The sequence below is a fragment of the Scatophagus argus genome, chromosome 14 (assembly GCF_020382885.2).
Source record: "Scatophagus argus isolate fScaArg1 chromosome 14, fScaArg1.pri, whole genome shotgun sequence".
Classification (NCBI taxonomy): domain Eukaryota; kingdom Metazoa; phylum Chordata; class Actinopteri; family Scatophagidae; genus Scatophagus; species Scatophagus argus.
The window spans coordinates 14,653,938-14,669,116 of record NC_058506.1 but is presented as its reverse complement, the minus strand read 5'-3'; the positions used below and the strand labels follow the sequence as shown (position 1 = coordinate 14,669,116).

The 15,179-nt window shown below is 43.4% G+C and overlaps 1 protein-coding gene across 1 annotated transcript; it reads left to right on the top strand.

Annotated features, from left to right (window-relative positions):
• Nucleotides 1–1,213: 1,213 nt before the first annotated feature.
• LOC124070673 (proto-oncogene DBL) lies at nucleotides 1,214–15,179 on the top strand. Its single transcript, XM_046410782.1, has 26 exons — nucleotides 1,214–1,662; nucleotides 3,279–3,413; nucleotides 3,597–3,713; nucleotides 3,939–4,088; nucleotides 4,213–4,337; nucleotides 4,469–4,583; nucleotides 4,961–5,080; nucleotides 5,594–5,785; nucleotides 6,207–6,398; nucleotides 6,474–6,654; nucleotides 6,962–7,050; nucleotides 7,250–7,350; nucleotides 7,524–7,590; nucleotides 7,856–7,971; nucleotides 8,097–8,166; nucleotides 8,276–8,368; nucleotides 8,531–8,623; nucleotides 8,902–9,027; nucleotides 9,503–9,718; nucleotides 9,924–10,016; nucleotides 10,139–10,217; nucleotides 10,398–10,443; nucleotides 12,544–12,716; nucleotides 13,172–13,287; nucleotides 13,695–13,807; nucleotides 13,950–15,179. Exons 1-26 carry the CDS (start codon nucleotides 1,612–1,614, stop codon nucleotides 14,029–14,031), a joined length of 3,051 nt encoding a protein of 1,016 aa, XP_046266738.1. The 5' UTR covers nucleotides 1,214–1,611; the 3' UTR covers nucleotides 14,032–15,179.

The window sequence follows — 15,179 nt, the reverse complement described above, 5'->3', positions numbered from 1 at the left end:
TTGTACTGTATTTCTACTTCACTAAAAATCAGAGGCAAATATTGTACATTTTACACTGCAACGTTTATTTGATACCTTTAGTTACTGTTTATTTTGCTGATTTAATTCAATAGTACAAAATAGGATCAATAAATTCTGATCTAATATTGTATATCAAGATAAAACTTTATTGATTACTTAATCATTCACAAACTGAAACTATATAAAGTAGTTAAACCATTTATGCAACAGTAATTATAGCCCAATAATATAATATACCATTCTGCTTATGAGTACTTTTACTATTGGTGCTTTTATTATATTTCGCCGCTAATACTGTCATATTTGTTTAATGTAAAAATTTTAATGCATAAATTTTACTTGTGACAGACAATAAAACAAAATGTTCTATAAAGAGAGAGTTTACAGGTGAAATGAGCCCATCAAATCAAGAAGAGTCCACAGCAGCTCCTGTGAGGCTGCGCTTTGGACTTTCTGATGCTGCGAAGGTAGAATATTTTACCACACGCGCCATCTTACTTTAGCATAATTAATGTGCTAATTTTGGTAATCGGTGCTAAACAAGGGGATCACCACAAAATTTAATCTGAATCCATCCAGCAGGTGCTGACATTTCACAACGGACAAAAATAGCTTTTTTTGTCTTCAGTTTTCATCACAAAAATGTCACAATATCAAAAAAGTTAAAGTTATATAAAAGTGTCCTGCATTATTAACTTATTTTGTCTTGTAGGGGGTGCCTGCATCAGATATTCTACTTTAGAATATCTCATGCTCATATGGCTCATATTTCCAAAGTTGTGTTAAAAGGGACTGAGAGCTTCCTGTCTCAGGTGAGCTTTTCCCCCGAGACTTTAAATCTGATTGTTGCTTATACATTTATGTTTATCAGATGGAGTAAAAAGTCTCAAAACCCTGATGTGTCTTTGCTTTATAGCAGTTTCGAGGTGACAGATTAATGCACAGACAGCGGGGGCTTACTGACAGGAGCCCAACGTTTTTGCTCACAGGCCTCCAGCCTGTTTGATTGGATGATGCCTGCTGTTGATCCAGGAGAGGTTTACAGTCTCTTACAAGTTTAAAGCGCCATCTAGTGGATGCAGTGGAAGTGACCAAGTACTCTTACTTCCTTTTTGTTCCCTACCAGCGCCTGCCTCGCTGACAGTGAAGCTTCTTTATTCTGTCTGGCTTGAAAGGCTTTCTGGCAGCCTACTTAAAAAAAGGCAAAGTTCAGGAACATACTTACAGATTTTACAGCCTCATGATATCCTCCTAGATTCTTGCTTGGTAACAGGACGCTAAATGATCAAATAACTATTCAGAATTGAATTTTCACAAATAATGAGATGTATCATTTGTGCAGCGCAGCCGTGGAGCGTGCCAACTTGTTTTGGCTTTGACGTCAGGTGAGTGAAACACCCCTCATCATCCTGCTCCTGAGCAGGCGTGCGTCTGCTGAGGTGCGCACTGAGCGCGCCGCTCGGCCCGCCCGGACACTGCAGTGTAGGTTACCGTGCCATCGCTGCGGCTGCTCGCTCCCGATACCACGTCCCGCTGCAGACTTTCCGGGCCCGGGGAGAACAGGGGGACAAGAGGGAAGTGCAGGAAGCCATGGCGGAGTCCAACCCGTCGTGGGGGTTCCCCCGTCTGCGCCGGGCCGCGGTAAGCTCTGCCGGGAGGTGGGAGGCTTCAAATGGGGCGGTGAGGATACTGCAGCAGAGAGAGAGAGAGAGAGAGTGACTAGCTGTTCTTAAGACAGTTCAGTACTGCGACACAGAGGTTGGGATGTGCTCTCAGCCCAGTGCAAACTGCTCTATATAGCTAAAATAAATCTCATTTAAGAGCAGATTCGGATGGCAGTTCAGTGTTGGAGGAGTGTGTACAGGGCATCAGGACGGGCCAATGACAAACGTGATTTGTGTGTGTGTGCGCGCGTCTCTGTGTGTGTTTGGACTGTAACCGCTGGTACAGAACAACAAGGTTCGAGGTTGTATCAGCTGTGGTGCAGTCTGTAACTGTGGAGTGTCTTCAGCTTGTGCAGCTTTATGTAACAGTATTTGGGAATATGTGTCAAATGCTTGATGCCCACGAATATAAATGCAGTGGAATGCAGAAGAAGTGTGTAACCATCCAACACCCACCATGGCTGCTATTTGGGTAAATATCCAGGTTCATCAGGGCAGCTTGGATTATTATTTATCTGATAGGGTCATGTTTTATTATAAAAAAAGCATCTGAAGGTGAATGGATGCTGTGTGAATTTCGTCTCAAGTCAACAATTTCTTAAAGGTCTAGTTCTGATGATGTCTGAGGAAAAAAATGTTATACCTTTCCTTGTAAGTTGATTAAGAGTGGAAGAGGTTTATATGGAAAGGAGTCTTTTGAGTGTGCAATTGGATCTGTGCAAAAAAACTGCTGAGAAAGTGTGGGGTGAAAAGCTGAGAAAAGACAAGGAAAGCTGGAAAAGATGTCAGGCAGGACAAAGAAGAATCACCACATTTGTCAGAGCACTTCAGTGGTCACCAGTCTTGTCCTCGTCACCTGTCTGAGCTGGAAGCAATAAAACATCACCCCTTCATCTTAATCCTCGTGCCACTGTGCTCAAAGGACAGACGCAGATTCGCGTTTTGAGTAAACACAACAGTGGTTTTCTTTATTATCTGCTGCACCTTCTTGTTAAAAATGCTCTCTGAAAAATGAACAACCCAGAGGCACAAGGACAGACACAAGTAAACAGAAACAGAGAAGAACCACGGAGAAATACTGGAGCGAAAAGTCAGAAAGCGAGTGTTTGCAGAAATAACGACAGCTCTGTGTTTGCAAAGGAGTGGAAGCAGCTGATCATGAAGAAGAGTGACGGGAGAGCAGAATAAGTCGGACGAGCTGACAGCAGCACCTGCTGAGACTTCCCGGATTGACGCTGAGAGATGCTGATGCCGTTTTGAGCTCTGCTGGATGGCACAACTAACAACATTCAGCTGTCAACAGTTCTGACTGACTGCTCTCGCTCTGTGCTGCTCTGCCTCAATCCAGGGACGTGGTGGAAGACAAATCCACAAGTCATGGCACATAACAGCGGTCCTCACTGACGACTGATCGGTCGTCAGAGCAGTGGGTTTAAACTGCTGTCTGACATTGATCTGCAGTTGTGACTTGATGCGTTATTAAATACCGTTTCCTCTTTTCTTTTGTCCACTGTTCAAGTCCACATTTTCATCTAAGTATAACAATGCGAAGCTGAGTAGACAAATAAATTAATACACTTCTTCCTCTTTCAGACCTCATTTCCAGGCAATCTTCATTTGGTCTTAGTGCTCCGCCCCACCGGCTTGTTGAGCAACACTCCCAGTCCGTCTTCGAGCACTGACCTGGGCTTTCGCTTCAGCCAGGATGACTTCCTGTTAAAGATGCCGGTGAGAGCGGGCTCAAAACTGACTTTACAGACTGTAAAAATTCTGTTGGGCAGTAGATTTTCTTCTCTTATGTAACACGACCACCATACATTGCTGAAACAGGATGTTGTTTTACTGGAACAACTCATTTCTCAGTGCACATCAGAGTACTGCCATAGATGCCTTGCGGCTCTGTGTTTGTAGGTGGTGATGCTGCGCTCGGTCGGTGACCTGCTGCGCTACATCGATGAAAACCACCTGACGTCGGACTTCACTGCAAAAGTAGAGTATTGCCAAAGTGACTGGATCGTCCTCCGCACGGTACGACCCCTGCTGTTAGGTTAAAGCTCTGCTGCACACTTTCCAGTGTTCTTTGAGGCTGAAATTAATATAGCACAAGAAATGAGACTCACTTAACACTGATGAATGCTGTTAGACTTACCAGACGGCACTGGACAGGATGATTGTATCATCCATCTCGTGAAATGATTAACCAGACCAATTTGTGTTCATATTTCTTTATGTTTTTTCTGCATGCGTCTGCAGGCCATTGAGACCTTTGCAGTGACAGTGAAAGAGATCGCCCAGGTGTTGCAGGGATTCGGATCAGAGCTGTCTGAGACCGAACTCCCAGATGAGGCAAATGCCATCGAGTTCCTGCTGCACTCACACACACACCGATACCGACAGATGAAGGTTGCCGCTGGCTCTTCCCTCTTTCCCCTCACCACTATCCATCTGTGCATCCGGCAGTTGTTGTGTTCAAATTTACATTTTCTCTATCTGCAGTCTTTTCTTGTTGGTTGTTGTGTCACTTCAGGACGATATCCGAAATGTGCTGAAAGAAGGACGCCTGCTGCTGTCGAACCTGGAAACTGTCAAGGCCTCTAAGAGAGATGTGGAGGAGGAGAGGGACATAAGAGCAGACATGGACACTGTTCAGAGGTACAGCCTTCAGGAAGTTTAAGTTTTATTGTGAGAAGGAAGGTGTATTCTCAGTGTGACGCTAAGATCTTATTAAACTTTTATTTTACCAGGAAGCTTGTGTGAACGTCCGTGCACCTTGTGTGTTTTAGGCTCCTGGCCCAGCTCCGGGACATGGAGGAGGCTTTTGATGGCTTCTTTGAGAAACACCACCTGAAGCTGCAGCAGTACCTCCAGCTGCTGCTCTATGAAATGAGTTTCCAACAGGTGTGAACATTGGTATCAATCTTTGTCTTACCCTCTTAGCGTTGTGTTCCACTGCTGTGCGAGTGGCCAAAAGAATCATATCACGATCTATTTAGTAGCAGTCACTTTCCGCAGTCTAAATAGCAATCTTTTTTCTCAACTTTGAAATGAACTGCAGACTTCTGGCACACCTTAAATAGCCTGTGAATGTCTCCACTTTGCACAAGCTCCATAGCCACTGTGCCGCTAGTAAACTCATGTTGCATTTTTTACAATACGTCAGTGAAGATGCACAATCACTATCATAAGTTGTACAAGCAGCTCAGCCACAGCTGAGCTGGTTGGCTGCATCAGTGTTTTGCGTGTGTGTGTGTGTGTGTGTGCGCGCATGTGTGTAGATGGACGAGGTGCTGAAGAAGCTCACGGACCAGGAGAAGGAAATCGCCTATGTGGGAGCTACAGTGGTTCAGACAGAACAGCTTCTGAGAGACCTGGAGAAGCTGGACACACGTGCTCAGGTGACAAACAGAGGAACACCATATGCACACAACTGCGGTTTGAAATGTGTTTTGAAGGAAGCGACCAAGCAGAAAAACAAGCATTAAAAACATGACGTATGAGTCTGAAGAAGATCACGTTAGAGAATTTTAAACATCAGTATATTATGATATCATTGTATATCGCTCACATAACCCTTTAGAATACAGCCCCTAACATGCAGCACAACTGTTCCCATTCTACAGTGTATTTTTTAGCACTGATGGTGTACCCGTACAGCATGTACTTATACATACATGTAGGAACAAAATGTGAACTAAGGCCATGAGGGGGGAAACAGTCTGGCAAGGTGTGTCTTCTCTTCCCTCACCTCTTTCTGTGTTTCTTGGCACTGATTTGTTGATGACTTTTTACTGAAAAACACTTTAGGGGCGGTTAGAAATGTTATTTATATAATACAATATGTGTTATTATCACACCTTCTGTCATTGCTATGGTGTCCAACTGGTTTTGGAACCGTGTTTGTACATCAGGACGAGATGGCTCGTGCCCAGGTGGTCATCCTGCATGGTCACCAGTTGGCTGCCAACCACCACTACGCCCTGGCACTCATCGTCCAACGCTGCAATGAGCTGCGACATCACTGTGATGTCATCACCACTGCCATGCGCACAAAGCGGGCCTCGCTCACACGAGCACGAGACCTGCTGCTCCGTCTGGAAGGGGTAAAAATGTTGACACACATACACCTGCACATTGCAGTGTAAAACTATGGAAAAAAATCAGTAAATCTTAGTGGTCATATCATAGTATATCATAGTATATTTTGTTACACTGCTCTGTATTTTTCATGCAAGTTTCAGCACAAACTGCAAGTAGTGTAAGTTACATGTTTGTTTTCATATTTCAGTGTTAATTCTCACAAATGCAGGTATGCAGTGCCACCAAACTGCATCTGTCTGTTCTGCGTCATAGAAATCTTGGATTTTTGTTTTGTTTGAGTGTCACATGGGACACAAGAGGTGCATAAATTTAAAAGGACAAAAGATAAATGTTCTCAAAAAATGCTTTTTTTATATCTGTATAAGATGTCTTTAAAGCATGTGATTTTTGTATGTGATGAGTCCTATGTTTGTGTGTGTGCAGGCCCTTCGGTGGTGTGATGAGGGTGCTTATCTTCTGGCTAGTCAAATGGTGGACAGATTCCAAACCAGAGAGGGAGCTCAGGAGGCACTGCAGTGCCTGAGCTGTCACCAGGAGAGGGTGCCGTCTGCACTGAAAAACACCCAGGACACTCTGAGCCTGGAGTTTGAAGCCATACTCACCCCACAGCTGCAGGTAAGCTACAGCTACTGACTGCAAATGCACAAATGACCCACAGCTTACCTTCAGTTTTCTCTTCTTTCTATCTAGTCCCAAATCTTGATGGTAACAGAGAAGCTTAACTCGATGCAGTCCATGATCAGAAACAGAGAGCAGTGTCTGAGGAAGTTGGCAGATGTACAGGTCAGACCAGTTCAGCTGGTGGCCCCCAGACCCGAACCCGACCAGACCTCACAGCGCTGCAAGTCACCCCTCTTCTCACCCAAACACGGTACGACCTCCCCCTCTGACGGCCTCTATTCTTCACACTGATCCTCTTTTCTTTTCTTTTCTCGAGAAAATAAATCAGATTTCTGTGCAGTTTTGCAGAATTTTACAGAAGATTGTGACACTGGGTGCAGAATAAATCCGCGTGCTTCATTCTCTATCTAAGCCCTGCTTCCACGAGTCTCGTTTCCTGCTCTCCCTTCTCATGGCGTTTGACTTTTGGCTCAGTGTTTCTTTCGCTGTGTTGTGTAATTCGTCTGTGTTCTGTCATCACCAGTCGAATTTGTGTGTTTGTGCGATTCGCTCCACAGGTGTTGACTTTAATGTGCTGAACTCCAAGTTCTCCTTCGACCTGCTTCCTGGCAAGAGAGCCACAAGGAGGAACAACTGCCAACCCAAGGTGTGCGCTTAGTGGCTATATGGAAAGCAGTGGTGGTCAGTCCATGAATGAATTGCCATGACATTTTGCAGAGACGGTCATGTTTGCCAGAGGATGAGTCCTTCTGACTTTGGCCATCACAGTGATTGAAATATGTCAGAACCTTGCCAGAACAAATTTGTCCAAGGCTCCATACATGTGTTATATTTGTTTTTGTCAGATTGAGGTAATGCATGATTTCCAAGGCAACCGAAGTTCCCTGTATGGCCCCACCACGGACACAGAGTCAGAGGCAGAAGACAATCCAGAGCAGGTCACACGGTGCGTCACCTTTGACTTGTCACACATCATCCTTGACCTAAAGCTGCTATTAGCCTTCAGCTGTATGTGCATGTGGGGTCAAGGTCATAGTGCGCACATTGACATCAGGTCTTTTGTTTGGCATTGCATTAATTTTTTAAAATCTTTTTTACTCTCATTCGCTCTCCATTTAGCCACATTATAAAGGAACTCATCGCTACAGAGAGGGTCTATGTGGATGAGCTGCTGTCTGTGCTTCTGGTGAGTTTACTTTAGATTGTTTCGATGGCATTTTGCTTTTGTTAGTTTATGTGGCAGAACAGTGGAGGCTGTTAGCAGAAGGAGAAGTGCAGCAAAAGATATTATTTAAAGCTATTACTTATTTCCTTTTTTCTGTCTATCAGGTTTTCCTCTCCTATTTGCTCTTTATGTGCTCTCCTCTCCTCACTCCTCCCCTTTCTTCTCTGACCTTTCTTCTTCTCCTTACTCTTCCTTTCTCTCCTCTCCTCTCTTCCCCACTTATCAGGGCTACAGAGCAGAAATGGAGGACCCGTCCATGTCTAATCTTCTTCCTTCAGCTCTACGCAGCCAGAAAGACGTTCTGTTTGGCAACATGCCAGAGATCTACCAGTTCCACAGCAGGCAAGACACACGAACACACATGTACACACACGCACACACACACCGAGCCAACACACTGGCACAGAGTTGTCCTTGTCTCACCCTCTTTGCACGCCAATCCAACTTCCGTTCATTTTCCTCACCAGGATCTTCCTCCAAGATCTGCAGGGTTGCCTGGAGACCCCAGAGAGGGTGGGGGCTTGTTTCCTGCAGCGGGTGAGGAAACATGACAAGAAACACCAGAATTTCATGTGAAGTGATGTGACAGAACATTTTTAAGCGTACATTTGTGCGTGTGTGTGTGTGTGTGTGTGTGATTGAGCAGAAAGAGAAGTTCCAGGTGTATGAGCGTTACTGCCAAAACAAACCTCGCTCTGAGTTGCTATGGAGACAGTGCTCTGATTCGCCCTTCTTTCAGGTATTCACATATTTTGTCTTGTCTCATTCGATGGTGTGAAAGTCATTTGGATTAGAGTTGATAGGAGATATTTGCTTATAAAGCTGTTTGTTTTTCTCATTTTCAGAACGGAATCATGTTTTTCTGACTCTGTCTATGATGGATCTCCCTCTTTTTCTCCAGGAGTGCCAGAAGAAGCTGGACCACAAGCTGGGTCTGGACTCTTATCTCCTGAAACCGGTCCAACGCCTCACCAAGTACCAGCTGCTTCTCAAGGTTCTGTACATCTGAGCCAGTCAGTGATGGAGAGTCTTGTATAGATGCAACATGCCTGTCGAAAAGATTTTTTTTCTGTTAGGAAAAGGGTTATTTTTACAGTAACTTTACCAAAGTTTTGCTGTCTTTGGTGAAAAAATGAAAAGCAAAGCAGACACAGGCTGAAATTGTTATCCAGACTAAACTGATTTGTGCACACAGACGTACACGTGGGCTAAAATCAAGTTAGACTTGATGTGATAAACTGAAAGAACTCTGATCTGTATCTGTGTGTTCAGGAGCTGTTGAAACACTGTACCGAGGAGAGATACCGCTGTGAACTCCAGGAGGCCCTGGACTCCATGCTGGAGCTTCTGAAGTCTGTCAACGACTCCATGCATCAGATAGCCATCACTGGATATCAGGTACCAAGCAGGCATATCAGTAAAGACGACAGAGTGGACCATCGTGTCGCTAATTTAGGCTGTAATGTAAAACGGTCCATCCGACGCTTTCGTCACTTTGTCTGCTCTGACTACAATGCAGGATGTTTTTAATCTTTTGATTTGATATGTCCATAAAATAAAAAATGATGAAAAAATATTATTTCTACTTTTATCCACAATATATTTACTACCTGGATAAGTTCAAATATTATTTGATATTAAAATGTTTTACTTGATTTGGTTTGTGCAGATTTGTTTGGCTACATGAACTGTAACTGTGTGATCCTTCTTACACTGAAGTATAGCCATGAATCGCATTGCAAATTTCTGTTGTTCTGCGTGCTTCTTTTCGAAAGAGAGTCAACCACACATAGATTTCTTTTCATGTCGACAGAGTTAGTTCATGTGATGTGTTTGTTCACATGTGTCTTTGTTATCGTCCTCTCTGTCCCAGGGTGACCTCAGCCAGCTGGGCCGGGTGGTGCTGCAGGGGGGCTTCAGCGTGTGGATCAGCCATAAGAGGGCAGCGGTGCGGATGAAAGAGCTGGCCAGGTTCAAACCCATGCAGAGACATCTCTTCCTCTACGAACACGCCCTGCTCTTCTGCAAGCGCAGAGACGAGGACTCTCACGACAGGACGCCCTTCTACAGCTTCAAGTCCTGCCTCAGAGTAACAATATATCAAACACTCACTCTATTGGCCACCTTCAGTGTAATCCAATTCAGCAGACTAAACTGCTAGAATAAATCCTGTCACAACGAAGCTCTGTTGAATTATACTGCATATTATTGTTCCTTGGTTACTAATAAAAATAACCTAGTAGTAGATTCAGTAAGGACGACAGGTTATATTGAAATGTGATCTCTTTCTGTAGATGAGTGCAGTGGGAATCACAGAAAACGTGAAAGGAGATGTGAGGAAATTTGAAATCTGGTACAGCGGCAGAGAAGTGGTGTACATCGTTCAGGTATTCGATCTTTTTTCCTCCTGTTTTCTGTGCTCCTACTTTACAGCACAGTGTCTCTACGTCACACAGCTCTCTTGTGTTATGGTGTGTTGCTGTGCTTTGTGTGTGCTTCTCTTGTCCAGGCGCCCACACTTGAGGTCAAAGTTGCCTGGCTGACGGAGATTCGAAAAATTCTCACCAACCAGCTGAAGATGCGTCAAGGTTTCTATTGCTGCGATAATTTATTTGCTGCCTCTGTGTTTAGATATTTCTTTCAAATACCTGGTTTTGTTCAGTTTAACCTGGGTTCAGGTTTGATTTGTTTATGTAAAGATGATGTGTAATGAATCCAGTTTGTTATGTGGATGATTTGACAACTTGTGTCTCTTGTCCCTTCTTCAGATGAGGCTCCCTCTCTTCCACTTTCAGACAACCCCCTCTCTGACAGGTGAGTGTCTCTGCATGCATCCCCGTCATCAGTGTGAGCTTATGGCCCACTGTGGTTCAGCTCACTTTTAATCCAGTCTCAGTTCAGAAACTGATTTAAACTTATGATGGAAAGTCAGTTTCTGAAATGATGATCAAGTTTCCCTCCAATCTGACCCACCCACATACTCTCCTATCTTGTTATTTTTTTCGAGCAAAGCATCATCTTTATCTGTACGCAGGCTGTTGAAGTTATTGAATGAGTTTGTATGTGTATATGTGATGTATTATCATCTTGGTCCCTGAGAACTGGTATTCAGGACCACATTACCAAGTCCAGCAGCTGGCTTTAATTCTTTCCATGGTGCTGAAACTCCAAACTGCTGACTTTCAGCACCACGGTGAGAGCTGTACAGTGACTCGACTGTAAACATCGAACTTCTGCACCACCTGCCAGCTATCTACATTCAGCCCCCAATTTGGAGGTTTAAAGAGCTGTTGACCAGATCCACTGCACAAATATCTTCAGCCAGGTTGGTCCAGAAGTCCCTAAGTGTGTTATGGCATTGATCCTGGGGTCAAGCAAGCATGTAAACACCTCAGGGTGAGTAAATGGGCCAATAGGTGCACTGAGCGTACATGTTAGATGTTTCTCAGGAGATAACTGGCAGAGTAAGCCAGTGAAAATTGTTGGAACACCATTAGAGGTTTACCAAGATCTTATAGTTGTTGCAGTGCGCATGCGTCGATTGCAGTGCGCATGCGTCGATACGTGTGCAGCCTGTTACAGACGCTCCCGATCTTTCTCAAGAATTTCCCTCCAGGGCTTAATAAAGGAATTCTGATCTGATTCTGATCTGATATCGCAGAAAGTACGAGTTCTCTGGATTGTGCCAAAAATGGAACTTTGCAGGGTGTTGGTGTGTGCAAGTGGAGTTTTTTGTAGGAGATATGCATGACAATGTCAGCAATGTTCTGTTTACTGAGTGCATGTTAAAAATGTGATGAATGGCTGCATCCTCTGAGCTTCACGATAATAATGTTTTTGACTTTTTGACTTTTTTTAGAACTTAAAAAATCAGGCTGGCAATATTCTATGTGTTTCTGTTTTGATAAGATCAAAACCAACAATCAATTGATACTATTAACAATGGTTATGTAGCTTGATATGTTTTATTCTTCTGTTTCTTACATCTCCATTGTCCAAAGACTACAAAAGATTTCATCACTCCCAAATACACTGTTCACCACCAGTTAATACTTGTGCACCAATTGTGTGTCAGTCCACGGCTGAAAACAGTCCCCTAAACTGTTGTTTGAGATTTTAAATTATCAAACTGCATTTTTGTGACCCATTTTTAAAGACTCACATCTTCATATGGACCAGTGCGCAAACAAAGTCAGAAAGAAATGATATATGAACAAGCACTTTGTTGATTTTGGTCTTTTTGTTGATAGGTTAAAAGCATGTCGCCTTTTCCTTTAAGTAGACACATTAACTCTCAGTTCAGTTGTCAAAATTTCTAATAATCACGATATAAAATTTTTGTGTTTTTTATCGTTTTGATGCTTCATCTTACTAACAGATGAAATGTGAATGTTTGCCACTTTTTGAATGATCTGTGTACATGACACAGGTACAGGTTACAGAGCATTTGTAAGTAATCTAAGTGTTTCGACTTTATTTAACAGATGCGTAGGCTTTAGTATTCAGACAAAGCGACTTGCAGATATTTTCTAGTCGTTGTCTTATTTTTCTTTGTCTGCATTAGATTTTAGAAAACACACTCTACCCATCCGCCACTTGAAGCAGATTAAACCACACTGTGGCTTATTTGCAAATGCTGTTTGGTAAAGGCCTGGTTATGTGTGCAGATTACTCAGTACAAAGTAATATTTCCATATATTGCAGCAATGTCTGATTTAATTAATATTTGTGTTACGAGCTCAAACATCTTTTGAAATCAGGCGCTGAAATATATGTGATTGTGAAATTAATGGAATGCGGTATTAATTTTACAGAATGTGGATGAGTTTGTTTGGTGACCCCGTGGATGTTGTTGTTGTTTGTTGTTTGTTGTTTGTTGCGGTCGTGTCTTGTTCCCTTGGTGATGCGCTTTAGTGCATCAGAGATGTGTGTTTCATGGGGCGGAGCGTCGGTGGGAGGCTGCTCAGCGTGTCTGCCTGTTCCTCACAGCTCCTCGGCAACAAGCCACTCCCACAGGCTCGGAGGGGAGGAGTCAACACACACTAGCCCCGCCCACTCAGACCCCGTGGTTCACTCGCCTCGCCGCAGTGAGTCACCAACATACAGATTCACTCCGCAATTTTTTTCCTCACTTCAGCCTCAATTTTACTTTAAGATTTAAATTGTTCTAGCTCTAGGAAATTTGTCCTGCAACTACAGAAACATAGATACACAAGATACTTAAAAAACATAAAAGTAAAACATGTAATAAATATATGTAGACAAATGCTAAAATCCACACAAAGAATCGTTTAATCTTTTGATGGCATGTGATAGATGAGGTCTGAGAGTTTCAGAAGAGTTTCATGATAATATCTTTACATTTCCTGAAGCAAAAACTGTAATTTGTTTGGAATAAACAGATTTAACGATTTTCACAAGAACTCTGGATGAGCTGATGATAATTTCATTTTTTCACAGTGGATGCACACAGATCATGAGGTATCAGTTTATTAAAATGTGCTGCAGTTTTTTCTTGTCTCAGCTGTCCTGTTGCATACAGCTTGGCCTGTCCCTGCCCACTCAGTGGCGATCTGTGATGGCCTGGAGGACTGGGGTGCAGCCACAGACTTCTCCAACATATCAGACTCAGACGAGGAGGATCAGCCTGCCCCCCTGGTGAGATTTTGTTTCTGCCATGGCACAGTTGGGAGGCAGGAGAAATGATTTGTTGATATGTCGGGCACCTTGAGACATATAGCAGCTAATAACAGACCACAACATGAGCCAGTCAGTGCTGACACTGAGCATACAGGTCCTGCCTTGAACCTCGGTGAGCTTGACTTGTCTTCAGTCATCAACCTGATGACTGACAGCTTGGAGGGCAAATGCAGACAGAAACTAATCCAAACTACCTCCAGGGTGAGAGCGAATGGTCAATGTCCATCACACTCCTTCCTCCTCTACAATCTTGCTCTTCTTACTTGGCAGGCTCATATTAGGACCAGATCTTTCCCTGGACTTTAGCACTGTGTGTGGGAGAGTGTCAAAATACACCTTTTTGCATTGTCTTTTTTCTGTTCCAGGTGGCGGGCAGGTACAGGGTCATGGTAGAAAGCAGCATGGCCAGCGCTGATGACATCATCTTTAATTGTGGTGATGTCATCCAGCTTCTTCATGAGGAATTGTCAGGAATGTGGTAAAAAAAAAATCCACTACCTTTTTCAGATTTACAGAACATTTAAGATGCAAAACAATCCTGAAGATGAAAATACTGCACTTGTGTTAAAATCAATGCTTTTTATGCGTCTGTGTGTATGTGTGTGTATGTGTAATCGCAGGATGGTGAGGAACATAAGCCGTGGTGAAGAAGGGCGTGTTCTGTCTGAGGACCTGCACAGGATTCTGGGAGAAACCTGCTAATAGCCAATCAGAGCAGAGGATAGATGTGTGTCACCTGTTTTTGACCCTTTTTGACTGACACACACACATGCACACACACACATGCACTCCACTTCCTGACCAAAAAGGGGAATCTGACTCTTCTGAGACGTTCATCAGATCATCGGATCATCAGACTGAAGCACATCAACTCTTACTCTTCAAACTGCTGTGACGCTTTGACCTCAAAAGGCTGTAAAGTACAGAAAGAACCTCAGAAGACTGTAACAATGCAAAGCACATATGTGGGACCCCACAGAACTGGCACCTTCTTTTTCTTTATCTGTCTTTTCCAGTGTAATACAGTAGATTATTTTGGCTTACAAGTGAAGACGCTGAACGATGGCTTTCATTCATACCGACAGAATGGACTTATGTTTAAGACTTCAGGTTTTATCATTTCTATTTTCTTACGAAATGTTAGAGAAATCATGCATATACCTACCGACATATCATTACTCTTCATGTGCCAAACAGCTCAGCTGATTTTGTGGCTTTTTTTTATATATATGTAACACACCAACTTTAGCTTGTGGTGTCATTGTTTTCAGTGAATTTAAAGCCTCTTTCTTTCCAATGGCAGCCGGGTACGTCATCATTTGTGAGCTGCCAAAGATCCATGGTGGATCCACGTCTTGTTGGCAAAATAATGTATTCAGTATCTGCCAGGTGCGCTCACATGAAAAAAGAAGAAAAAAAGACAACAAGGCACCCAAATAATAACTTGGGAATACTGAGAGAAGAAATTGCAGGTCTCCTTGTTCATTGCAGCAATAGTGGATTTGACTTGTTTGGGGATGTTCCAAACTCCATAGATACTTTTCAACATATAGCAGGAAATGTACAAGTGTAATCAGTAACATGTCACAATAATGGCTGAGTTCTATTTAGCTTTGCTCTTGTGCAAGGTGCCTTGGGGGGATGTTTCAATGGAGGCATCAGAAGTGCTTCTCTTACTTTACCAAGTGATGAGAAAAAAAAGCGTCGACTGATGCAGCCCTGTTGGTCAGTCGTGCAGGTGAACCATCTGTGTCAGGTGGAAGCACTGCAGTACTTATACAGGACAAAGGTTGTATGGGGAGACTTGTACATTGGCTGTCACTGCAGCTGCAAGTGAGTGGACGTCAGGC